The sequence below is a fragment of the Schistocerca nitens genome, chromosome 9 (genome assembly GCF_023898315.1).
Source record: "Schistocerca nitens isolate TAMUIC-IGC-003100 chromosome 9, iqSchNite1.1, whole genome shotgun sequence".
Lineage (NCBI taxonomy): Eukaryota > Metazoa > Arthropoda > Insecta > Orthoptera > Acrididae > Schistocerca > Schistocerca nitens.
Genome location: NC_064622.1, coordinates 185667059 through 185693114, shown reverse-complemented (window position 1 = coordinate 185693114; position 26056 = coordinate 185667059). Strand labels below are relative to the sequence as shown.

At 44.2% G+C, this 26056-nt stretch overlaps 1 protein-coding gene across 1 annotated transcript in view; it reads left to right on the top strand.

The window, feature by feature from the left end:
• LOC126204091 (uncharacterized) overlaps window positions 1-26056 on the top strand; it is a 533049-nt gene that overhangs the window by 95426 nt on the left and 411567 nt on the right. Inside the window, exon 3 of the mRNA XM_049938509.1 lies at window positions 22415-22472. Within this exon, the coding sequence (XP_049794466.1) occupies window positions 22415-22472 (58 nt within the window). The remainder of the gene's footprint in view (window positions 1-22414; window positions 22473-26056) is intronic.

Below are 26056 nucleotides of genomic sequence, written 5' to 3'. Positions count from 1 at the left end.
CTCACGCGTTTCATAAACTTTTCGTTCACACGACTTGACACTTATTATACCCAAGACTGACAATCCATTCACTTACTTGTTGGGTCAGAACCAACTTCGGTCAACGATGTATCTGCCACCTGTGCGCTTGCATTGAGGAGAAAACTTAATTCTAACAATTTTTAAAATTCATAACTTAATTGTGCTATTGTCTCTGCTAGAATGTCTCACTATCTATCGCTGCAGCTACTGTTTTCAACTATTTATGCATTTCAAAAAAAAAAAAAAATTTTTATTACGAAAATATTTTTACAGGATATTTTTCTGACATAGTTAGGTATGTGGTCGACCTTCAATCATGGTATTTTACCATCCTGGCAGGGTCACCATTTTCTAACATTCTGCATGGTGTCTGTTTGTTCTATATCGTGTCTCCCTACCACTTTCGCGCAACGACGCTCTGAGCGTGTTTTTTAGGGAATTGACTAGTTTGAACCTGAGACCTGTTGCTGGTAAGGAGACTTCAGACCACACATGACATGTAGAGTTCAGAAGAGTTCAGTGAGACTAGCGATGGTATAACCAAATACTTAATGATTTCAGCGTCAGCTCCACTGCACTCCCTGTAAAAGAATCTTAATACTAACTAAATTTAGTGGAAGGGGTTCAAGGCTTTCCTATTTTTAGTTAGCTGGTAAAATAACGTCGAAAAAGCAGTTAAGTTTACAATTGGAAATTTTATTCTAGTCACAAAACATTGTTTATAAATTGCACTATTGATAAAAGGAAATGTTTGAATACGGGATGGTAAAAACCAACTGCGTTCAACAAAAATTTGAACGAATATTCCCTGAGTGGGTTTCCAAGTTCTACAATGGATCGAAGGATGACCTATGCCATATCACATCTATAATCTAGGTTTAAATTAAGTTTCACAAGAGGGAAAACTATCAAAATGGTCTACAGTGACCCTCAATTATCTTTAATTACTTACCTAACTTGTCGTAAATTACAGTGGCTGATGTGGCTTCTCAATAACTATATAACAGAAAAATCATCGCGTTTCAGATTTTTACTTCAAGTGGCAAATGTTAACACCATTAGCTTCAATTGACGATCGACACTAGTATTACGCAAAAAGGGGGTGTAACAGATGAGACTTCTGCAGTTCTGAGTGAAGCTTTATGCGCTGTTATGCGGCATCGCGTGCGTTCATTACCTTGTCGGTGTTCGTCAGGGGGCGGCGGGCAGCACAGCTCTGCTCACCTCGCCGTCTATGAAGCAACTCTCATCCTAACTTTTCCTTACTACAATTTACCGAAGTTGGTTTAAAATAACTATCTGGCTATGTTTTCATCTGACCAATCAGGGTCTCAATGTTAACCTTAAGCTCCGCCTACAAAAATTCCGTCTATCCAATGAGAAACGTTATCCTTTTCGTGGTGGGGCAATGTTTTTAAAGTTTGCAACATAACAGAGACGCGAAAAAGTCTCACGCTAAAACTTGCAGCTGGGGTAGCCCTTTTTGTGTTTTCGTAAGATCTATACTGTTCTTATGGAGGGCTCTATCTTTTAACATGGGCTGGGGGGTGGTCCTAGCGGTTAGCTGGCGACGTGGGTGTCCGTCCCTTATCGTAGGGCCTTCCAGCTTAACACGGTTCTGCTCTCGGCTTCTCTTCTCGTTTGTCCCCTCGGTACTGCGTCTGTCTCACGGTGGGAAGGTATGACATGCATTTAGGCATTCTTGTGTTAGTCTGTGGTATTCCATTTGCTCACTCGTTACTCGTATTACTTTGGTTAATATAATGTCACGATTTATTCGGAGCTATGTGACATACCACTGGATTTGCTTATCATGTCAGCGTTTTCATGGAAGGTGTTGGATTTGCCTGACACCTTACACCATCAGTTACTGTGATTTGGTTGACAGGAAACTCGGGATCTAGTCGTACAACAGAGACGATACTCCATAGGCCCAAAATTTCATTTCAATTCGGTACTGATGTACCGTATCAAAAGCTTCTTGGAAATCTAGAAGTATGAAATCGGGTTGAGATTCCGTGTCGATAGTACTCATTATACTTCGTGCGACCATAGCCCTTCGTGTTCGATAAGAACGACTTTTTTGAGTCCGTGAAGGTATATGTCAATAGATTGTTCTCTTCGAGGCATTTCATTATGTTGGAAGACAGTAAGTGTTCCGAAATTCTACTACAATTCGATATCAATAACGTTTCAATGGACTATTATTATTTCCTTTCTTGTGTATTGGTGTGACACTTACAGCTTTCAGGTCTTTAGGTATGTATCAATCATCGAGCGAGCGGTTCTAAGTTATTGCGAAATGTATCCACTACATTAGCATACTCTGAAAGGAACCTGATTGGTACACAGTCAGCACCCGTAGAAATTCCTTTGCTGACATGAAGTAATTCGCTACACCGCAGATCTCTACTTACAAATTATTCATGTTGGCAGTTGTTCTTGAATCGAGTTCTGAAGTATTTCCTGTATCTTCTTTGAAGAAATAATTCGAAAAACAGTGTTCAGCAAATCCTCTTAAGTGCGCAGACGCCGGTGACATTTCCACTGCTATCACGCAGTGAAGATATTGATTTTGTCTTGGCGCTGGCATACTTTATGTACGAGCAGAGGCTCTTTTGGATTTTCTGCTCGGTTCCAAGACAGAGGGTTATTGTGGAAACAATCCTCTCACACTTACAAGGTTTACTTATCGGTTTTATGAAAGTTTGAGCCCTATTTCTCGTTACAACCGCCTCCAGCTGAACTACAGCTCCGTCTCCAATGATTTGACATCGTCCGGTCGAAACATTGTGACGGTCCTTTAATACCACACCAGGTCCAACAAAGTCGATTTTACGGCACGTCCTTGACTTTTGATTGTCCATATAAATCTTGAGAATGTCTCTTTAAATTCTTTCAAATTTATTCATAAATTAGCACCGTCCTTACTACCAACCTCTAAATTTATTATGTTTAATTCTTTCTTTGTAAAATGTTGGACACCCATCCGGAATTGCTTCATGGGTAGAACTGAATATTGTAAATATCGTAAGTTCGGTGATTGCCTACTGCAACACTGGTGGATATCCCGAATCATATTTGTGCTGCACTATAGAGTTCAAAAGTTAGTTACGGCAGTTTGAAATTTCCCCGCTCTGTACGTTTAACTATTTTTCTTACTTACTTCCCACACTTCAAGAATGAATCCATGAGTAGCCTTTGTATTATCTTCTATTTCACTGACGAAATTATTGACAAGTTACTTCTTGGTTTCGCAGTTCCTATTTTCTCTTAATTGCAGAACTTGCTAAGAACTTAGTGTCGTTCAGCTACTTTCGTGCGTGGTAACCTGAAACAAACTTCCTACGTTCCTGAGTACAGAATTACATACACAGGATTAATAAAAAGGTTGCACACGAACTGAAGGAACTGGCAGTAGAATCGAAATAAAGAATGTCCCAAAAGTTCGATAACTTTGAAAATTCTCTAATTTACGCAATAATGTACGTAGAGTGGTAAAACGTGACACAAATGCCTGAAATGACATGGGATTTTATAGAAACCGAAAACAAGTGGAAAAACCGGCCAAAAGATGGCGCTGAACAGCAAAACGTCAGCGACGCAGCGTGAGGGTGCGAAGATCGTCGATATGTTACAGAATTCCGTCATCCCTAGCGTGACTGATAAACACCTGCTGGAAAGCACGACTTTTACGCAGGATGGCACTCCACCCCATACTGCTACACGTATGAAAGATCTCTTATGCACATAGTTTGGTGACGATTGCGTGCTGAGTCGCTACGTCCGTCATGCTAATCCCCATACCCTGATCGATAAGATTGTTGGTTGTGGCGTTACCTGAAATCGTAGTTCTGCCGCTATTGTCCGGCTTCATTAGGGATGCTAAAACACAACATCTGATGACAGTGTCTCACCACACCTACTGATAAGCTGTACAGTGCTGTTCACTATATAGTCCCTCGGTTACAGGTGTAGTTGATGAATGACGGCCGAAGGGTTGAGCATTAGTTATAAAGAAAATCGTCTTTGCTAAAAATCAATTGTTATGCTACTTATTGCTTTTGTATCATATGAAGCGGCATCCGTTGTTCACTTCGTTAATTTTTTTTCAGTTTCAATACCACTGCAAGGCATTTGAAGTATGTGTGTAAATTTTTACTTATCTATCTAAATCATTCCGTGAAATATTGACTTTTCAAATGCTAACGGAATTTTGGGTCGCTCTGTACAACAAGTTACGAAAGGTATTTACAGTCTTGGAAACAAGCCTGAGCGTGTAAAGCTTTAGAGTATCACGAAAAGGGACAAACAACTCACAGGCGTCTTAAGTTCAGCAAAGATAATCCACAATTACGTTCAGTATAGGAGTAACATCTTAGCAGAAAGTTCTGGGACACGCTGTCATGTAACTTATACTAGGCATGGCACGAACCTTACCAGACGTTGCTAGTAACCCGGCGAGAAGAGGTTCGTCGTCAGCAACTGGTGTTACGTTCATGAATAATCTGCCCCCCCCCCACAACCACAACCACTACCAACGACAACAACAACAACAAAAGATCAAGAGGTGTCAGATCAGGGAAGCGAAGTGGCCATACAATTGGACCTCCCTTTCTGAACCAACGCCTGCGATATGCGGCAATGTGTACGTTACGTACCGGGTGGTTGCAGTTAAAGTGCTGCCACTCACGGAGGTACAACGTGGGCTGTAACTATCGCGTGGCAGCGAAACTTGGTAGATATGCTAATGCATTAAAGCAAAGTAGATTAACGCTAAAAAGAAGTTCCAATTGTGGCCACCAGGTGTGAAACTGGCGCTGTACGGTATTTCTTCGATGTCTCTGATGCTCGTATTGACCAAACTGAGTAGGTGGCGGGTAATATTAAAACGAACATTATGCCCTTCTCACTTGTTTGACCTTTTGTGCCCGAGTCCCTTTCCTAATCCATAACATACATTTCTATACGTCTTTCCTGCATACATAAGGCCAGATTTGCACTTGGTTCCAATGGTTCTAAGCACTATGGGGCTTAATATCTGAGGTCATCAATCCCACCGCGCGGGATTATCCAAGCGGTCTGAGGCGCTGCAGTCATGACCAATGCGGCTGGTCCCGGAGGAGGTTCGAGTCCTCCCTCGGACATGGGCGTGTGTGTTTGTCCTTAGGATAATTTAGGTTAAGTAGTGTGTAAGCTTAGGGACTGATGACCTTAGCAGTTAAGTCCCATAAGATTTCACACACATTTGAACATTTTTTCATCAGTCCCCTAAACTATTTATATTCTCATTGTGAGCTCCTGATTATTATATTTGCTTTCGAGTGCGACCTGGCAATGTTCCTGCGTTGCAAAAGTGTATACAGAATCGGCAAAGCGATTAAAATGCTACACTCGTATTCGGGACGCATGGAACTCAAAAATCTGTCCGGTATATTCGTAATAAAATAGAAATTTATGGTAAGGTTTTATGGGACCAAACTGCTGACGTCATCGGTCCCTAAGCCTACACACTACTTAATCTAACTTAAACTAATTTACGCTGTGGGCAACACGCATACCTAAGCCCGAGGTAGGACTTGAACCTCCGACGGGGGGAGCTACACGGACTGTGACAAGACGCGTCAGATTCGTAATAGATTCGTAATAGATTTTCTGCATTTTTCCCTACGTCACTACCGCCAAAGCGTAGAACTGTTATGAGAACAAGGTTACCACTAAGAGGGGCTGTAATGATCCGTACATCGTCGGGAGGTAAAGTTATAATTTTATTTTTTTTCGTAGTTATTTCGGTCTGTCAATTACAGCGTTATACTTCCTGCGTAAGATTTATTGAATATTTTTCCGTGTGTTGTGCACACAGGTTTTGAAGCAATATTTAGCTTATAATATTCGCTACATCGATGGAAATATACTCTGAAATAAAAAAAAGCTCCCGTGAAGGAAGTACCCGAATGGGACAGGAATCGGTAGATGTGATGTACATCTACAGACAAACAAATGATATCAATTTCAGAAAAGCTCTATAATTTATTCAAGAGAAAGACCTCCACAAACTGAGCAAGTCAAGAATTCGTCAGTTCTCCTCTGGCCCTCGGAATTGATTGACAGAGTTGTTGGATACGCTCCTGAGGTATATCGTGCCAAATTCTGTCCAATCGGGGTGTTAGATCGTCATAATCCAGAGCTAGTTGGAGGGCTCTGTTCCAAGCGTTCTCGACTGGGACGAGATTTGGTAACCTTGCTGGTCAAGGTACAGTTTGACAAGCAATAGGAAATCTCGCCACGTGCGGATTGGCATTATTTTACTGCAATACAAGCCCAGGATGGCTTTCCATGGAGGGCAACAAAACGAGAAGTAGTATATCGTCGACAGACCGCTGTGCTGGAAGGGTACCACTGACGCCAACCAAAGGGGTCCTGCTATGAAATGAAATAGCACCCCAGACCGTCACGCCTGGTTGTCTGGTCGTATGACGAGTTAGAGTCATTTTGGTGTCCCACCGCAGTCTTGGGCATCATGTTCTCGGCCTGGAATCTCATTGACTGCAGTAGTATTGTCTCCAGTCATGAGCCGCGCTAAGAACTGAGCCCCGACGACCAGCGAAGTCGTGTCTGGAGACTGCCAGGACAGTGTTATGGTTGAATGCCTCCTGGTGGTGTAGAATAGAGCAACAGTCTCGTGGCGATGGTTGTTTGTATCAGGAAGGAAACGCACACTCTCATTAAGCAACTTCTCTGAGGCAATGTCCAATAACATTCCCGAAGTGGACTGGACCCTCCGGAGTCCCGACCAAAACCCAATGGACGCGGACTTCGCTCCTGATCCCAATATTCAATATTACTTACTTCTCTGGTTTCAGCTCTTAAGGAAGAACAAACTGCCATTACTGCACAGACATTCACACACCTCATTGAAGGTGTCCCCAGTAGTGTTCACATCATCTCTTAAAGGTGAAGGATGTACACGCTCCAGGTAAATGTCCTCTGATATATTTTCGACGAGACAGTGCACGTGAGGGGCAATCAAATGAACACTGAACACCCACCACAACGGAACCATGAAATGGTTCCATTCAAAAATAATCACCACACGCATTAGACATTTACCCCACTGGAAGGCGAGCTGGCGACTCACTGTTTCGTAGAACGCAATCGACCGCTGACAGATACATAAGCGTACCCACTCTTGCACTTCCTCGACTACTTTCGTAGCGAACGGATACTGCCGGAGCGGTGCTTTCAGCATCGCCTGATCAATGAAGAACCTCCAGGCCGCCGACCAATGAAGACCGCCAGGACGCTCTTGTAAAAGATGCGCACATGTGCATCTTCTTCCAGTTCGAGGTAAGTTTCGTATTGCTAGTTGTTGCTGAACGTTACACCGAGCTGTTGATAGCTAGTCTAGCCCCAAACATTCAGTGTACATAGACGCACGCCAGCGTCAGGCTTCTGAATATAGCTAGCCACGGGCTGCCACAAGTTCCCAACAATGTAGCAGTTTCTCAGCAACAAGTTGAGTAAGATACATTATTTAAAGAGCTCTTGCTTGCCTGTACAGATTACTAAAGCGACAGTTTACTTTGGTCGCCTACCAACCATTTATCGTTAGCAATGAGGACGTAACATTTGCTTCCTCGGAATATAACAACTACCGATTCGCATCACAACACACTGTCCTCCCTGAAACCAACATCCGTCCATTTCTCTCCACCAAAGATGTCAAAATCATATGGTAATATATCCGGGCTGTACGGAAGATGTTGCACTGTTTCCCAATCAAATGAGTGAGGGTAGCCTGCGCCCAATTGGCAGTGTGGGGGCGGGAGTTATCGTTCTACAGGGTGATTCCGTCAGACAGCATTCCTGGGCGATTTGACTTTATGGCGCCTATGAGTTTCTGAAAAGTCTCTTCATAGCGCTGCGCTGCGATTGCGGTTGCACATTCGAGGAACTCGAGGAGCAGAGGAAGCATCCTGGTACACGATAACGCCCAATCATACAGTGCCGATCGGGTGAAGCCTACCCTTCAGTCATTTGGTTGGGAAATAATGCAACCCCTTCCATACAACCTTGATCTTCGACCGAGTGACTTCCACATCTTTGGTGGCCTGAAGAAAGACGTGCATGGATATCGGTTTCGGTCAGACGAAGAAGTGCAAGAGTGGGTGATTCCATCGGTGGCAGACCCAATTCTACAAAACTGGAGCTGATCGTCTCCTCTCCCAGTGGGATAAATATCTTAAGCCATGTGGCAATTACTTTTGAATGGAACGATTCCATGGTTCCTTTGTGGCAGGTGATCGGTCTTCATTTGACTGCGCCTAACACACTGATCTACAGGGTGTTTCAAAAATGACCGGTATATTTGAAACGGCAATAAAAACTAAACGAGCAGCGATAGAAATACACCGTTTGTTGCAATATGCTTGGGACAACAGTACATTTTCAGGCGGACAAACTTTCGAAATTACAGTAGTTACAATTTTCAACAACAGATGGCGCTGCAAGTGATGTGAAAGATATAGAAGACAACGCAGTCTGTGGGTGCGCCATTCTGTACGTCGTCTTTCTGCTGTAAGCGTGTGCTGTTCACAACGTGCAAGTGTGCTGTAGACAACATGGTTTATTCCTTAGAACAGAGGATTTTTCTGGTGTTGGAATTCCACCGCCTAGAACACAGTGTTGTTGCAACAAGACGAAGTTTTCAACGGAGGTTTAATGTAACCAAAGGACCGAAAAGCGATACAATAAAGGATCTGTTCGAAAAATTTCAACGGACTGGGAACGTGACGGATGAACGTGCTGGAAAGGTAGGGCGACCGCGTACGGCAACCACAGAGGGAAACGCGCAGCTAGTGCAGCAGGTGATCCAACAGCGGCCTCGGGTTTCCGTTCGCCGTGTTGCTGCTGCGGTCCAAATGACGCCAACGTCCACGTATCGTCTCATGCGCCAGAGTTTACACCTCTATCGATACAAAATTCAAACGCGGCAACCCCTCAGCGCCGCTACCATTGCTGCACGAGAGACATTCGCTAACGATATAGTGCACAGGATTGATGACGGCGATATGCATGTGGGCAGCATTTGGTTTACTGACGAAGCTTATTTTTACCTGGACGGCTTCGTCAATAAACAGAACTGGCGCATATGGGGAACCGAAAAGCCCCATGTTGCAGTCCCATCGTCCCAGCATCCTCAAAAAGTACTGGTCTGGGCCGCCATGTCTTCCAAAGGAATCATTGGCCCATTTTTCAGATCCGAAACGATTACTGCATCACGCTATCTGGACATTCTTCGTGAATTTGTGGCGGTACAAACTGCCTTAGACGACACTGCGAACACCTCGTGGTTTATGCAAGATGGTGCCCGGCCACATCGCACGGCCGACGTCTTTAATTTCCTGAATGAATATTTCGATGATCGTGTGATTGCTTTGGGCTATCCGAAACATACAGGAGGCGGCGTGGATGGGCCTCCCTATTCGCCAGACGTGAACCCCTGTGACTTCTTTCTGTGGGGACACTTGAAAGACCAGGTGTACCGCCAGAATCCAGAAACAATTGAACAGCTGAAGCAGTACATCTCATCTGCATGTGAAGCCATTCCGCCAGACACGTTGTCAAAGGTTTCGGGTAATTTCATTCAGAGACTACGCCATATTATTGCTACGCATGGTGGATATGTGGAAAATATCGTACTATAGAGTTTCCCAGACCGCAGCGCCATCTGTTGTTGAAAATTGTAACTACTGTAATTTCGAAAGTTTGTCTGCCTGAAAATGTACTGTTGTCCCAAGCATATTGCAACAAACGGTGTATTTCTATCGCTGCTCGTTTAGTTTTTATTGCCGTTTCAAATATACCGGTCATTTTTGAAACACCCTGTAAGAAAACTGCAGTACCGAGAAGGAGTTGTGCGACATAAACGCAAGTTGGCAGGAGTGTTTCTACATCCCAAAGACGATGTCTATTTAAATTTCGTGCCAGTCGCATACGAGTGGTAGGAACGTCACTATGGGGATGGAAATCAGGCTTGGTTTAAGTACACGCTGTTACGGCCGTGAGCGTTAGTTATCTTTGAGACTGGGTGTGGTGAGTTTATGTAAGTCAAGAGAAGCTTGTAGTAGTAGATAAAGACTCATATAGCAGCACCTCACTGAGCTCGAACGAGATCCTGTAATAGGCCTACGAGAAGCTGCACGCTCCTTCTGCGATACTGTAGAAAAATTTCGTAGGAGTCTTACCACTGTACATGATAGGTGGCAGCGGTGGTCACGAGAAAGTACGCTCGTGAGAACACCGGGGTCGTGTTCGGCGTTTGGCTCTGGCGCATCGTACTGGATCTGCAGCAGCTATTTGAGCAGGAGTTGGCACTACAGTGACACAGAGAACTGTCACAAATACCTTACTTCAAGGACGGCTGTATAATGTCATTTGCGACTTCAGTGGTGTCATGCGAGAGCTCATTGGAGGGCAGGGTGGAGGTATGTTATGCTCTCTGATGAAAACTGGTTCTGCCTCGATGGAAATTATGGCCGTGTGTTGCTTAGAAGAAGACCAGTCAAGGGTCTGTAACCAACCTGTCTGCGTGCTAGACACGCCGGACCTCGGGGTAGGAGTTCATATGACACTAGCAGCACTTTCGTGGTTATCCTACGAGACCCGACTGGATGTTCGTGCGTCAATTTAATGGATCGACCTGCTGTACTGCCATTCATGAACAGCATTTCATGGGGTGTTTCCCAGCTGAATAACACACGCCCACGTACTGCTATCGTAACCGAACATGCTGTACGGTGTCGACGTGTTGCCATGGCCTGCTAGATCACCAGATCTGTCTCCAATCGAGCACATACGGGACATCATCGGACGACAACTCCATCGTCATCCGCAAACAACATTAACCGCCCCTGCATTGTCCGACCTAGTGGTTCAAACGGCTCTGAGCACTATGGGACTTAACATCTGAGGTCATCAGTCCCCTAGAACTTACAACTACTTAAATCTAACTAACCTAAGGACATCACACACTTGCATGCCCGAGGCAGGATTCGAACGTGCGACCGTAGCGGTCGCGCGGTTCCAGAATGAGGCGGCTAGAACCGCTTGGCCACCCCGGCCGGCCCGACCTAGTGCAACAGGCATGGAACTCCATCCCACAAACTGACATCCGGCACCTGTTCAACACAATGCATGTACGTTTCCGTGCTCGGGTTCAACATTCTGGACGTTATACCGGTCATTAACCTACCACCATTTCACAATTAAAATGGCTTATCTCGCGCTGTGATGTTGCAATGTTAACCACTTAAATATCTTACCTAAAGAAATGTATTCCTGACATTTCATTGCTTTATATCAGTTACTTTTTACTGTTGCGGAATTTTTCCGCCAGTGTATGACAGTTGCGCGAAAGATGAGCAAATCCGGCGATTTGTTGCGTGTCGGCTTCCCTTGTGAGCCAGAGAAGCGTGGGACAGTCCACGGAGCACAGCGGGTGAGCACCTCGACAGGAACGCGCAGCCGTGTCGCGGCGCTACCAGAGGGACCCGGCCCCAGAGCTGAGACGCGCCGGGCCTGCCGCCATATGGCGGGCGGGCGCAGCTCGGCTCTGCAATTACCCGCGCCGGCGCCGGCTGCCGCTTGCGCTGCTAGCGGGCTGCCGTGTGCCGCGCTGCAGCTCGCTGTGTAGCGCGGCGGCGCCGCAAGCGTCTCGCGTTTCAGCGGTTCGGGTTTCGCTGCAGCCGCAGCCGCGGCCGCGGCCGCGGCAGCCGTCGCTTTGTCCTGCCGCAATTACAGGCCGCGCGGCCGCTGCCCCGGGCCGCCCGCCACCAGCCAGCCAGCAGCCGAGGGCTACCGGCTGGCACGGCCCGAGCGCGCTCTCCGCAACCACCTCATCGAGGCCTCAGACAAACTGCGGCGGTCGTATGTCATTTCTGTTTCATCTAGCTGCACTGATGGCCATTAAAATTGCTACACCACCAAGATGTGCTACAGACGCGAAATTTAACCGAAAGGAAGAAGATGCTGTGATATGCAAACGATTAGATTTTCAGAGCAGTCACACAACGTTGGCGCCGGTGGCGACATCTACAACTTGCTGACATGAGGAAAGTTTCCAACCGATTTGTCATACACAAACTGGACCGGCGTTGCCTGGTGAAACGTTGTCCTGATGCCTCGTGTAAGGAAGAGAAATGTGTACCATTACGTTTCGGACTTTGATAAAGGTCGGTTTGTAGCCTAACACGATTGCGGTTTATCGTATCGCGACATTGCTACTCGCGTTGGTCGAGATCCAATGACTGTTCGCACATTATGGAATCGGTGGCTTCAGGAGGGGAATACGAAACGCTGTGCTGGATCCCAACGGCCTCGTATCACTAGCAGTCGAGATGACATGCATCTTATCCGCATGGCTGTAACGGATCGTGCAGCCACGTCTCGATCCCTGAGTCAACAGATGGGGACGTTTGTAAGACAACAACCACCTGCACCAACAGTTCGACGACGTTCGCAGCAGCATGGGCTATCAGCTCGGAGACCGTGGCTGCGGTTACCCTCGACGCTGCATCACAGACAGGAGCGCCTGCGATGGTGTACTCAACGACGAACCTGGGTGCACGCATGGCGAAACGTCATTTTTTCGGATGAATCCAGGTTCTCTTTACAGCATCATGATGGTCGCATCCGTGTCTGGCGACATCGCCGTGAACGCACATTGGAAGCGTGTATTCGTCATCGCCATACTGGCGTATCACCCGGCGTGATGGTATGGGGTGCCATTGGTTACACGTCTCGGTCACCTCTTGTTCGCACTGACGGCACTTTGAACAGTGGAAGTTACATTTCAGATTTGTTACGACCCGTGGCTCTAACCTTCGTTCTATCCCTGCGAAACCCTACATGTCAGCAGGATAATGCACGACCGCATGTTGCAGGTCCTGTACGGGCGTTTCTGGATACAGAAAATGTTCGACTGCTGCCCTGGCAGCACATTCTCCAGATCTCTCACCAATTGAAAACGTCTGGTCAATGGTGGCCGAGCAACTGGCTCGTCACAATACACCAGATCAGCTGTGGTATCGTATTGATGCTGCATGGGCAGCTGTACCTGTGCTCGCCATCCAAGCTCTGTTTGACTCAATGCCTAGCCGTATCAAGGCCGTTATTACGGCCAGAGCTGGTTATTCTGGGTACTGATTACTCTGGATCTATGCACCCAAACTGCGTGAAAATGTAATTGCATGTCAGATCTAGTATAATATATTTGTCCAATGAATACCTGTTTATCATTTGCATTTCTTCTCGGTGTAGCAGTTTTAATGGCCAGTAGTGTATATTGAAACATGTCAAGTATACGTAGTCTGAGACTCACTGGCAGCTTAAAACTATGTGCTGGACTGGTACTCGATTCCGGAACCTACCCTTTGGCGGTCAGTGCTCTTACCACGAATGACGACGCGCCCTCATAGCTGTACTGCCGCCAGTAGCTTTGTACCTTCGTATCCTTAGTGCCTGCATATTATGTGGAAGATCGATCGTGGACTAGTCCTCGGGTGAGCAACCGGCGGTACATGGCCGATTTCAGTCCATTAAAATTATTCCCAACTGCGAATATGTACACTCATCAGCTGTAGAATGGAATGACGACTATGACAGTTTATTGCTGACCGGAACTCGAACTCAGGTTTCCCGCTTACTGCGAGCGGTTCGCCATACCATTGGGACATCCGTGCACAACTTACAGCCAGACCGGAAACTTCCATTTGTCGTCAACCAAGCGTCTATAACCTGTACTCGTGCATCAATTATGTATATTACCGTGCAGGTGAGACATTTACTTGAAAGTCGCTCGCCCGGTGTCAACGGAAAAATACAATATTGTAGCGTCTGTGTTATTCCGAAATACGATGAAGAGTTCCTCTCGACATGCGTGCGCATCTAAGGAGGAAGCACTTCCGGGACTTCAGCCTTTGTGAAATACATTAAATGTATTCGTAAATGTAAATATGTATAACCATCAGCTGTAGAATGGAATGAAGACTATTAAAATTTGTGCCTTTCAAAGAAACGTTGCATCGTAATTAGGAATAACACAGGCACTGCAATATCGTATCTGTTTCAATCCGGTCCGTGGAAGAAATTCGTGGGAGAAAGAGGGAAGCGCCAGCGTTTTACTCCGCCCGGGATGCATTTTCGTGTATCGTAGCCGACGCTCGGCTCTCCTCGGGTTTGCAGGTCATAACGCAGACCAGCGAATGTTCAGATTTGATCGCTTGGCGTGTGTAAAAAACAGCCGATGTATGCTTAGTGCAATTTCAAAATGAGGAGTGAAATGATGACTTAATTTATTTAATGTTGCAGAAATAACCCACACGTATGCGGTAAGTCCTTAAATTTAGTACATTTTCAACAAATGCTCGCTAACAGTCTTGGTGAATATTACCTCACTAAACCTCAAACACTCAAATGACCTGTCTGTGGTCAAAAATCGCAAAGTTACTGCTAATTGCTTGTCGACTGTGATTGCCTACCTCATTGCTGTATTTAGCTTTGTCCTAATCGTTCTTGTATCACCGTTAGTAAACAATTCGTGTACATTGTGTGCGTAGTAACACACTGCTAGTGTTGAAAGTGAAAGCAATTTATAACGAAGTGGGTGCAACAAGTTGCTTTTAAAGGTGACATTTCAAGATGCCTGGCTTTCTATCTTAAGACGTTCATATTCATTAACGTGTTGTGAACACTGATTCTTTACTAAAGACTTTGCAGAATTTTGCCGGTGGAATTTCTATGATTGCTATTGTAAAACATTATACGTAAAGATACCATGTCCATGACCAGAGCTAAACGTAACAAGAAATCCATGTACTCTAAAAAAATGCATATTTTGAGGCATAATATGTTGGCGTCGTGCGTCAGGAAAGGTTACTATTTATATCTGTGAGTTAGTCGTCACCCCATAAATATTAACATCAGGGACGTTACAGTTTTGACTTGATGAGCTAGGAGCACTGATCTCACGACACGTGACAAGTCGCCTCACGACCTTAAGTAGGTACGTGAATCAGGTCCACGGGTCTCCATAGGTTGCCTGTGCCTGGACTAGTCTGGCATGCCGATTAATTCATCAGCAAAGAAGCGTGCCGTGGGGCGTTATCATGGCGAATTTGACTGTCTCTGAGATTCATATTTTGTCTCTTCCACCTACTGCCTTCCCTTAGCTTCTTATGTGTCTCACTGTACCGTTTGCTGTTGATGCAGTTCTTACGAAAATCAAGGACAATATCTCAAAATGGACAATATGATTTATCAGGCCATAGAGAACAGGCGAACTGGACTATTCCATGTACTAATTTTGTTTTAGAAGCGTAAAGATGGGCTCACATTATATCTGTGGCTAACAGCGAGGATGAACGCCTGTTTATTCGTTTCGAATACTTCAAGCCGACTGGTGCTTATCTTCACCCTTCTCTCCCTCAATTCAGGCCTCATCTACCAAGACATCCACTTAACAGATACTTTTCTATACCCCAAGACTCACCATTTTTATTAAGAGGTTTTTATTAAGTCGCCTTCAGTCTCTCTGTACACTCAGTATGAATTTTGCAATCGATTCTAAACTAACTTCCGAATGAGCTAGAGACTTGAAATTTTAAATGTAGCTCCAAACTGGATGTTAATGCAATATTTATTTCCTTGTCGGCGTGTTCGCTAGGGGTAAATAATACTGATAACGCCTGACATCCTGCGAGCTCTGCAGGACCGCTATGTTATGCAGGCAGTATCAGAACTCGTTCTAAGCAGTAAAATGAGGTGACAAAAGTCAAGGCATACCTCCTAATAGCACGTCGGATGGAGCAGCAACTCGATGTGGCATGGACTCAAAAAGACGTTGGAAGTCTCATGCAGAAATATTGAGCTATGCTGCCTCTAAATCCGTCCATAATCGCGGAAGTGTTGCTGGTGCTGGATTCTGTGCACGAACTGACCTCTCGATTGCGTTCCATCAGTGTTCGATGGGATTCATGTCTCGTTATCTGGGTGGCCAGATCATTCGCTCGAAATGTCAAAAATGTGGTCCGGTGACATAGGTGCCTTGCCTTCCATAAAAATTCCATCGTCGTTTAGGAACATAAAGTCCACGAAGCCGAACATAACCATTTCTCTTCTATGAGTGGTTCAGCTGAATCACATAACTCAGTCCATTTCATGTAAACAGAGTCTACACCATTACGGAGCCACATTGACAACTTGAGTCCACGGCTTCGTGGAGTCTATGCCACATTCGAATCGTAACATCAGCTCTTACCCCCTGAAACCGAGAGTCATCTGCCCAGACCACGGTTTTCCAACCGTCTAGAGTCCAACCGATATGATCACGAGCCCAGGAGAGGCGCTGCAGACGATGTCATACTGTTAGCAAAAGCACTAGCGCCGGTCGTCTGTTGTCATAGCCAATTAACACAGATTTTGGCCGCGCTGTCCTAAGGATACGTCAATCGTACGTCGCACATTGATTTCTGCTGTTATTCCAAGCAGTGTAACTTCTCTGTTAGCGCTGACAACTACACGCAAACGCCGCTGCTCTCGATCGTTAATTGAAGGCCATTGGCCTCTGCGTTATTCGTGATGAAATTTGGTATCGTCGGCACGCGCTTGGCATAGTGGATCTCGGAATATTGAAGTCCGTAACGATTTCCAAAAGGGAATGTCCTCTGCATCTAGCTCCAACTACTATTCCGCGTTCAGAATCTGTTAATTTCCATCGTGCGGCCTTAAGGATGTCGAAAATCTTTTCACCTGAACCACCGGGGTGCAGTCGACATCTCCTCCAGTGCACTGAACCCTTTCATACCTTGTGTACACGATACTACCACCATCTGTATATGAGCATGACTTTTGTCGCCGTAGTGCGTATTAGTGGGCAGGCATGACTAAGGAGAGGGTGGAAAAGGAGATGGACAGAGGGAGGCAGAGGAGGAGATATCGAAATATATGTGACGTACTCACACACGGAAGAAACTGAGGGTAGAAAGCTAGTATATGTATAAATAATTATTTAAATAAAAACACTACCTCATCAAAATGTTTAAAATGCACTGAAAACTTTCACACACACAGGACTAAAGGGCAGAAAATAATTATTGACACAAAAACAAAGTTTTAATACTACACCTTTTTAAATCTAGCTAAAAAGTATAAAATAATTCCTGCTAGCCCCATAGAGATTCCTAACACCATATGGGAAGTCCTAATTATTTATCCTTGCGAATTTCTAATAGCTATGACAGTATTTGTAAATATTATAAGGAAAGACGTGGGGCACATGCAGCAGATATTAGTTGAAAGGTGCACCAATTATGTATTGAATGCGGCAAAAGATTTTCGCTATAAATTTTACAACTATTTTCATAGCTATTAAAAATTTGCAATCATAAATATTCAGATGTATCTGTAAGACGTTAGGAATCTGTATGGGACCAAGAGAATTTTTTTTTCACTTTTTAGTCCGACCTAATAAGTTGTTTTATTAATTTTTTAAAGTAACTTTTCTGAGAACATGAAAAGCGTTTACTCAGCATTTTATCCCGGTATCTGTGAGTCGTGGTATTTATGTGCATATGCTAGAGGCTAAGCGAGTCCGTTGAAACCAGTTTCGATCAACCGATACAAGCTTTGTAGAAATACCTTTGCTTGGTCTGTGTCATAGTTTCTTGTCGTTTGGAGCTTGTTTTGATTTCGACCAACACGATTCGTTCGCGGGTGGTGGGCCGTGCCGTTCTGATCTTTTCAACGGAATGCACCATTGTATTACTCTTACACTTTCTATTCCTACTTGGTGTGCTGAAGTTCAAGAGATTGTGTTGTGGTCTGTTATCGACAGGAAGGCTGCCTTTCCCTGGCGGATGTCATTATTTTCATGTAAACACTACAAAGCATTAGGAATTGGGTGAGATCCTTACAGTTCATATGATGTGATGAAAGTTAGTTTTCGTCGCGAGGTTAGTGTTCTACTATTTAGTCAAGATCATTGCGCTTGTAAGTATTGCGGCATGATCTTGGACACAGTGGACTATGAGCTCATAGTTTGCTAAAACGTAACTGCCTGGAAGCTGTTTATTGCATCTGAGAAACATTACTTTGCATCGTGATATTTAAAGAGGTTCCCTCTCCTGAACTAGAAAGATTAGTATTTCAGTCAAAAGTATGTGTTAGCAAAACGATATTTCTTCCGTTTGTAAACGTCAATATTGGAACTGTAGTCTGAAATATCCCTACGTTACTGAAAAGCTATCTTCTCGTATTTAGTAATACTTTCTCTTGGTTTCATTTTGCTACGAATCTTTTTATTCTTTGCATACAGTCATTTGAATGTGTCACGTTGCCTGGTTGCCGTCTTCCTATTTACGTGAGCTAACTGCACAGCTCACATGCACAGCTCTCAGCTACCTCGCAGCTACTGGGAAGTATTAACAAGAAGTAGCCCTTCTCTACATGCTACGGATTTTAGATATTGATAAAGGTAGATTGACGTGTGCTGCATTGCGAACCGTTGTTTGTGAAATATTGTGCCCCTCAATCTCACGCCTTATTACGATGTTTTGTAGAAAACCGACTCAGGACTGAAGCACCCACTCTGTTGATTAAATAAATCAAATATCTGTTTACACAAAATAAGAGACAGTCTTATTACACAGGTGGACGCTATGTAGGTCTTAAAGTCTGCGGTTCGATAATTACTACTGAAATGACCCAGTATAGGTATTTCTTCTCAGTTCGCGATCAAATCACACAACTTTCATGCAATTATCCAGTTATTTGGGCTAACAAAGACCCTTTGAACAATACAAATACATTAGAAAGGAAGAGGGCATTCTTTGCAAGAAAAGTTATCGCTTCCAGTTGGGAGTCTGAACAAAGTACCGTGATTTCTCAGGCAACAATGTAATTCAATTCAGTCTGTGCAACATATTCACCGGAGGCATTAGTAAAATGTATGTTATTCGAATTTTTTAATTTATTTCAGAGCATCTCTCGAACGTTCAAGTCACAACCAAATACTTCTGTCACAAGTAACTCAGCTCTCCTTTGAGCCTGTCTAACTTCTTCAGTCACCACTACTGGATGTGTACAGCATACGGAGGGTGTCTGTTCGGGAATCAATCCCACGAGCACTTTGGAAACAATTTTCCCAGTGGGGGTGCTTTTGCCTCACAGAGTTCTGCTGTTAGTAGCTTGACATTTGTCTTTCGCGAGGTAAGATTTATATAGCTGTTATATCGCACTTAACGATACGTCAATTTAGTTACGCAATCTCACTAGTTGTATGGATTTATAGTTGATTATACACGGACGGAAAAATTTAGTACACCTGGATAGACGACGTCGATTTTGATCCGATGTCGGCTTATGGTACCTTGGGGAGAGTAATAGTTTTGATATTGGTTTCAACGTCGTCCTCCAGCAGATAGCTCAGTGGTATAGCTACCAGAGCGCCTTCTGTATTTACCCTTTAATGGGGAATGCTCACAGCTAGAAGGCCCAGTGTGATGCAGATGTGTGAAGCAACCAGGTATCCGTGCCACTGAAACACTCATGTTTCCTACAGCCAACTGTGCAAGTTTGAAAGGGGTCAAATTGTGGGCTCCCAGGTGGCGGGGTGGTACTTTGCGAGAATTGCCACGTAACTTGGACGTGCTGTGTCAACTGTGCAACGATGCTGGTAACAGTGGTCACGTGAACATTCTTGTAGACATGGTTCCGGATGTCCACGCAGCACAGACGCCTTCCAGGATCGTCGTACTGTAAGGGCAGCAGTGGCAGGTAGTACAGCTACCACAGCACAGATAAGACGGCTTGTGGTCCCAGACGTGTCAACACAAAATGTTGCGAACCAGTTATCACCAGTGGGACTATGGGCGCGCACACCAATAGCCCGTCTTCCACTCATGCCACAGCATCGACGTTCCCGGCCCGACTGGTGCTGTCAGGGAATCACTTGGAGGATGGAATGGAACACAGTGATCTTAGCGATTAAAGGAGATCCTACCTGCACGCAAGTGAAGGTCGTTTGCGGGTACGACATAGCTCTCGTGGGCACTGCCTTGTAGAGTGCATTCGTCCAAGACACACTGTCTCCACTCCACAGTACATCGTTACTGGACTGTCTTACATCTGTCACTGTTTAATAAGATGGTAAATGATGTCTGTCTGTTGAAAATAAAATGTTAATTACGATGTGACACTAGTTTGACAGTTCCTCTCTTACGACGCTATGTGTTTACAAAGAGTGTGCAGGAATGTGATGTATTGTAAGTGCTCTGAAAGACGTACAGTAACTTCTCTCCTCACCACGCTCTCCGGACTTGTCTCCAAACTAGCACATGTAGGATATGCACTGATGACCAAGGTTAATTTCCGGTCAGTAGTGGCAGACTGATGGGATTAGTGCTGATGCGTCCTCCTCATGTAGATCTTAAAGTCTGCGGTTCAATACTTACTGCTGTAGTGACCCAGTATAGTTTTTCCATCTCAATTCGCCCTCAAATCACACAACTTCCATGGAGTTATCCAATTATGTGGGCTAAGCATAGACTCTTTAAACAATACAAACGCATTAGAAAGAGAGAGCGTGTCCTTTGAAAGAAAGGAAATCGTTTCCAGTTAGGAGCCTGAACAAAATATCGTGATTTCTCAGACAACAAGGTAATATGGACGTCACATCAATCTAGATGTGAGTACAATACAGCTACTTTAACGTAAATCAGAGTAACATTCATGCATGTTATCACCAAAATTGTAATCGCAAATCAGTCCGTCGTGAAAAATTACTTATTATAAGTAGCTATTTGGTGCATCTTCTGTAATAATCATGTCGGTATTAGACATATACCATTATGCCGCTGCCCCTAAAGGAGAAAAAAAGCTCAAGATTATTCGTATTGTTCTTGTGCTCATTAGCTGTTTATAGTACTCACCTAATTCTTTTTTTATTTCATACTTTGGCTTTGGGTTATATGGACCATACAGCCAACAACGGTTATAAAGTTCCAAAGAAAAGCAGAATAGCACAAAACTACGAAGTGAGCTTATTAACACACTCTTAAAGTAAATTAAAAGCTCTGTTATACAAACACCAGACAGCCGACGGCGACAATGACAGTGGCACTGGAGCAGAATTACAAACAGAAATATTATGACAGACTTACATATACTCTTGTAAAATAGACAAAACATTAAAGGGCAAACACCGTACCTCACACAATAAGTACAACAATAGCTGAAGAACAGAATCGCAAATAACGTCATATAGCAATGTGAGAATTGTAGCATAGAAACAGATGCACTTAAAGTACAAGAAAAATTCAAAATGACAGACAATACAACCAACGGTATGCATAATAGTGCCAGTATAACAGTGAAATAAATTGCAGAAGAGAGCAATAATGAAAATGTAATGTACGAATAACGGTACGTGCGCAAATCAAAACACAAAATTACGCACCCGATTACGAACCTAGGCTGATGCTATTTGAAAATGAAGACCTCGGAAACTCATAAATTAAATTTAGATGCCGGTGGCTTTCAAATAGTCTGTGAGGCAGTAATATTTATCAAAACGGTGGTGTACAACCGGAACACTGGTAGGGAGGGGTAACCTCTCGCAACCAGTTTCTTATACAAGTCTGATTGTGTACTTGGAACATGTCAATATGACGTGTTTAAGATCCGCTACCGCCGAACTCATCTAACTCAGGAGATTCGATGTGCACCGAGACCGAAAGCCATGTGCATTTTATAAAGCTCAGTGCTCCTGATTTTTTTCTAATAAATTCCTTAGCTGGAGATCTTCTTGAGCTACGTCAACACTATCGTAATAAACAAGTATATAAGTCTCGACGTACAGAGCCATCTTTGCTTGGCATGTAGGAATAAGCTGCAGCAATAAATGCGACAAGAACCAGCGCACTTTAACTCCTAAGAAAGTAACTGTTCACTAAAAAGCCTTGAAGAAGTGTAAGACAGGGAAGAGAGAGCGACAGAGATACGGAGACACGGAAGCAGTTGAGACTGTAGTATCAGGGAGGATTTGACGAGGCGGAATAATTTTCCAGGAACAGTCTTTAACCAAAATGTGACTCGCAGTTCCCTTACATAATGTGGATAATGTAAACCGTCGGATCAGTAAGGGGCATTATAGTTACAGGGATCGGTTTTCTTGTAGCGGGGATATTTTGTCTCTGTCAGGTGCAAAGGTGATAGGTGTCTTACCCTCAGGTGAACTTGGAAATGTCACCGGAAGTGTACAAATGTATTTCGTGTACAATGTGTAGCTGGAATCTGTCAATACGAGAATTACATGTTTTTTTTTATTTTGTTTCAGATGTCACCAACCTGTGAAGCAATTGTAAACGCGGCTGAACATGGAAATCACTTGAACTGTGAGTATCAGGAAATAATAATATTCCATATTATATGTAAGCCAACAATAATACTAGCATCTACTTTAAACTAACGCAACATTGCGTGTGCTTTGCTTACTTTTCCACTGGGATATCTTCCTTCCTAGAAGGTAACTTTCTGGAAGGGAGCCGTTGTTATCAAGAGATGCTTGCCATGGAAAGAAGATAGCATGCCACGGAGGTGTGGAAGTATTTCAGAGACATATCACTGACTTACTTGTAGTGTGCAGCTAAGCAATGTGCGGCTGGAGAATGGACTCTGGAAGCCTTGCTGTGAGGGGGCAAGAAGACACAAAATATCTTGCTAGTATTACCGAATGGTGTAGGACTGGGTTTAAATCACTGGTCGCGTAATAAGAGTTTGTACGAGCGGTGTACCAAAAACCTTTTTCGGTATTCAGCGGTTAACAGCAATCCTTTTTCGGTGTTCAGCGGTTACCCTACCGTAGGCGAATTCCGGAATAGTTCCTTCACAAAGGTCTCGGTAGATTCTCTTTTATCCTTGTAGCTTGCGTTACGGTTCCAATAGCTCCACGGATGACCATATCCTAATATTACGTAATTTGTTCATGCACGTATTGAGCTCTCTGCGTCTTTCGTATGATTATGTGAGAATGCGTTTGGTGGCTAGCCAGTTTAGTAGACCAGTGATGTAGACGGTGTGTCTTACCACAGCGAACGAAAAACTGAGGTGCTGACTATGTGGACTCTAGGCACGGTGTCAAACTAAAATCCAAACTTGTCGCTACAGATATGTCCTGATTCGTTTTCCAGATGCAGTAGGAAGGTCGATGACCAGAATGGACTAATTAAAGCACTCACACAGTCTTGCAAGCAGTCATCCCGCCCGCGGTCCAAACGCGAATGGAACGAGAAGGAACACAACAGGAAGTACCCACCGCCACACACTTCACAGTTGTTTGCAAAGTATGGATGAAAATGCAGATATAGACGTCAAACGACACCACTGTAAACCAACTAGACTGAAACCTTCAATGGGCGTCTGAATACAAATGACTTTTACCCTAGCTCCGGACCACAGTCCATATAGAGTGCTAGATATATAGAGCAGACAAGCAGTTATTAACATCTCACTTAGGCAGTGAATTGGCATCACTTAATTCCAGTAATATGGACGTAGACGAATTATGGGCAAAGTTTAAGCAGATTGCAAATCGCGCTCTGGGGAGTTATGTGTCTAGTAAGTAGATAAAGGATGGAAACGGCCCATCATGGTTTAATAACTAAATTCGGTGAATGCTGAGGAAGCAGAGGCTGTTGCACTCTCGGTTTAAAAAGGTATGCGTTAATGACGACAAGCGAAGGTCAGTACAGATTCATGCGTCTGTGAAAAGATCTATGCGCGAAGCATACAACTTCTACCACAGTCATATCTTAGCAACAGACCCGGCAGAGAACCCGAGAAAATTCTGGTCCTATGTAAAATCGCTAAGCGTGTCTAAGGCTTCCTTTGAGTCCATTGTTGACCAGTCTGGTGTGGCTGTTGAAGATATAAAAAGAAGTTTTAAATTTTAGGTTCAAGAAATCGTCCACATAGGAGAATCATCCATACATACCGTCATTTGATCATCAGATTCTCCTATGGACGACATAGTACGAGGGTGAATTAAATGAAAACCTTAAATATCTTTTTAAATATTATTTATTGTGTAGCAATGGTACAAAGCTGTATCACTTTTCAACATAATCTCCCCCACGCTAAATGCAAGTCCTCTAGCGCTTAAATTTCTTTAGAAACAAATTCTTTTGGTAGTCGGCGCAACCAATCATGTACCGCGTGGCGTACCTCTTCATCAGAACGGATCTTCTTTCCTCCCATTGTGTCTTTGAGTGGTCCAAACATACGGAAATCACTTGGGGCAAGGTCTGGTGAGTATGGTGGATGAGGAAGATCTGTGACTGTTGCAACTGTTGTACGGGCAGTGTGGGGCCTTGCATTTTCATGTTGCAAAAGGACACCTGCTGACAGCAATCCACGTCACTTTGATTTGACTGCAGGCCGCAGATGATTTTTTAGGAGATCTGTGTATGATGCACTGCTGACAGTGGTCCCTCTATGCATTTAATGCTCCAAAATCATGCGTTTTTCGTACCAAAAGAGAGTCAGCACAACCTTCCCTGCTAATGGTTCTGTTCGAAACTTTTTTGGTTTTGGTGATGAGGAATGGCGCCATTCCTTGCTCGCTCTCTTCGTTTCCGGTTGGTGGGAGTGATCCCAGGTTTCGTCCCCAGTAACGATTCTTGCATGGAAGCCATCACCTTCTCGTTCAAAGCGCCGAAGAAATTCTTCACAAGCATCAACACGTCGTTCTCTCATTTCAGGAGTCAGCTGCCGTGGCACCCATCTTGCAGACACTTTGTGAAACTGGAGCACATCATGCTACAGTGTCATTCAGTGTCACTCGGCGGTTTTCCTTCACTATGGTTTCAAACGCTGCAATGTTCTGTGGAGTCATAATTCTTAGTGCCTGACCTGGACGAGTAGCATCTTCCACTGAAGTCACACCATTTGCCAACTTCCTACTCCATTCGTTGACTTGCTGCTGTGACAAACATGCATCACCGTACTGAACCTTCATTCGTCGATGTATTTCAATAGGGTTCACACCTTCACTAGGCAAAAACCGAATAGCAGAACTCTGTTCTTCCCTGGTGCAAGTCGCAAGTGGGGCGGCCACCTTTATACTGATAATGCGACGGTATGTGTGCATCTGCACTATGCTGATACCTACGGGCCATTCTGCACGCTGTTTGTAGCTCGCTAACCAAGTTACAGGATAACGGCTCGAAATTTCGATTTGTTATTATAAATTTAAGATTTTCATTTGACTTACCCTCGTAATAAGTATACCTGGCATAGAGAAACAACTGAAATATTTGAAAGCAAATACATCACCAGGTCAGGGCCGAATAGCAATTCGGTTTTACAAACAATACTCTACGTCATTGGTCGCCTATCTAGCTTGCATTTACCGTGAATCTCTCACCCATCACAAAGTCCCATGAGACTGGAAAAAAGCGCATGTGACTCCAGTATATAAGAAAGGTACAAGAACGGACCCGCAAAATTACAGACCAATATCCCTAACTTCTGTTTGCTGCAGAATCCTTGAACGTATTCTCAGTTCCAATATAAAAAACTTCCTTGAGACTGGAAAGCTTATGTCTACGAATCAGCATGATTTTAGAAAGCATCCCTCGTGCGAAACTCAGCTTGCCCTTTTGTCACTTTACAGACTGCGAACAATGGATAAAGGACAACAGGTAGATACCACATTTATAGATTTCCGGAAAGCATTTGACACGGTGCCCCATTGGAGGCTATTAACGAAGGTATGAGCATATGGAATAGGTTCACACATATGTGAGCGGCTCGAAGACTTCTTAAACAATAGAAGCCAGTATGTTGTTCTCGACAGCGAGTGTTCATCAGAGACAAGAGTATCGTCAGGAGTGCCCCAGGAAAGTGTGATTAGAACCGATACATGCACAAATGATTTGGCGGGCATGTTGGGCAGTAATCTGCGGTTATTTTCTGGTGA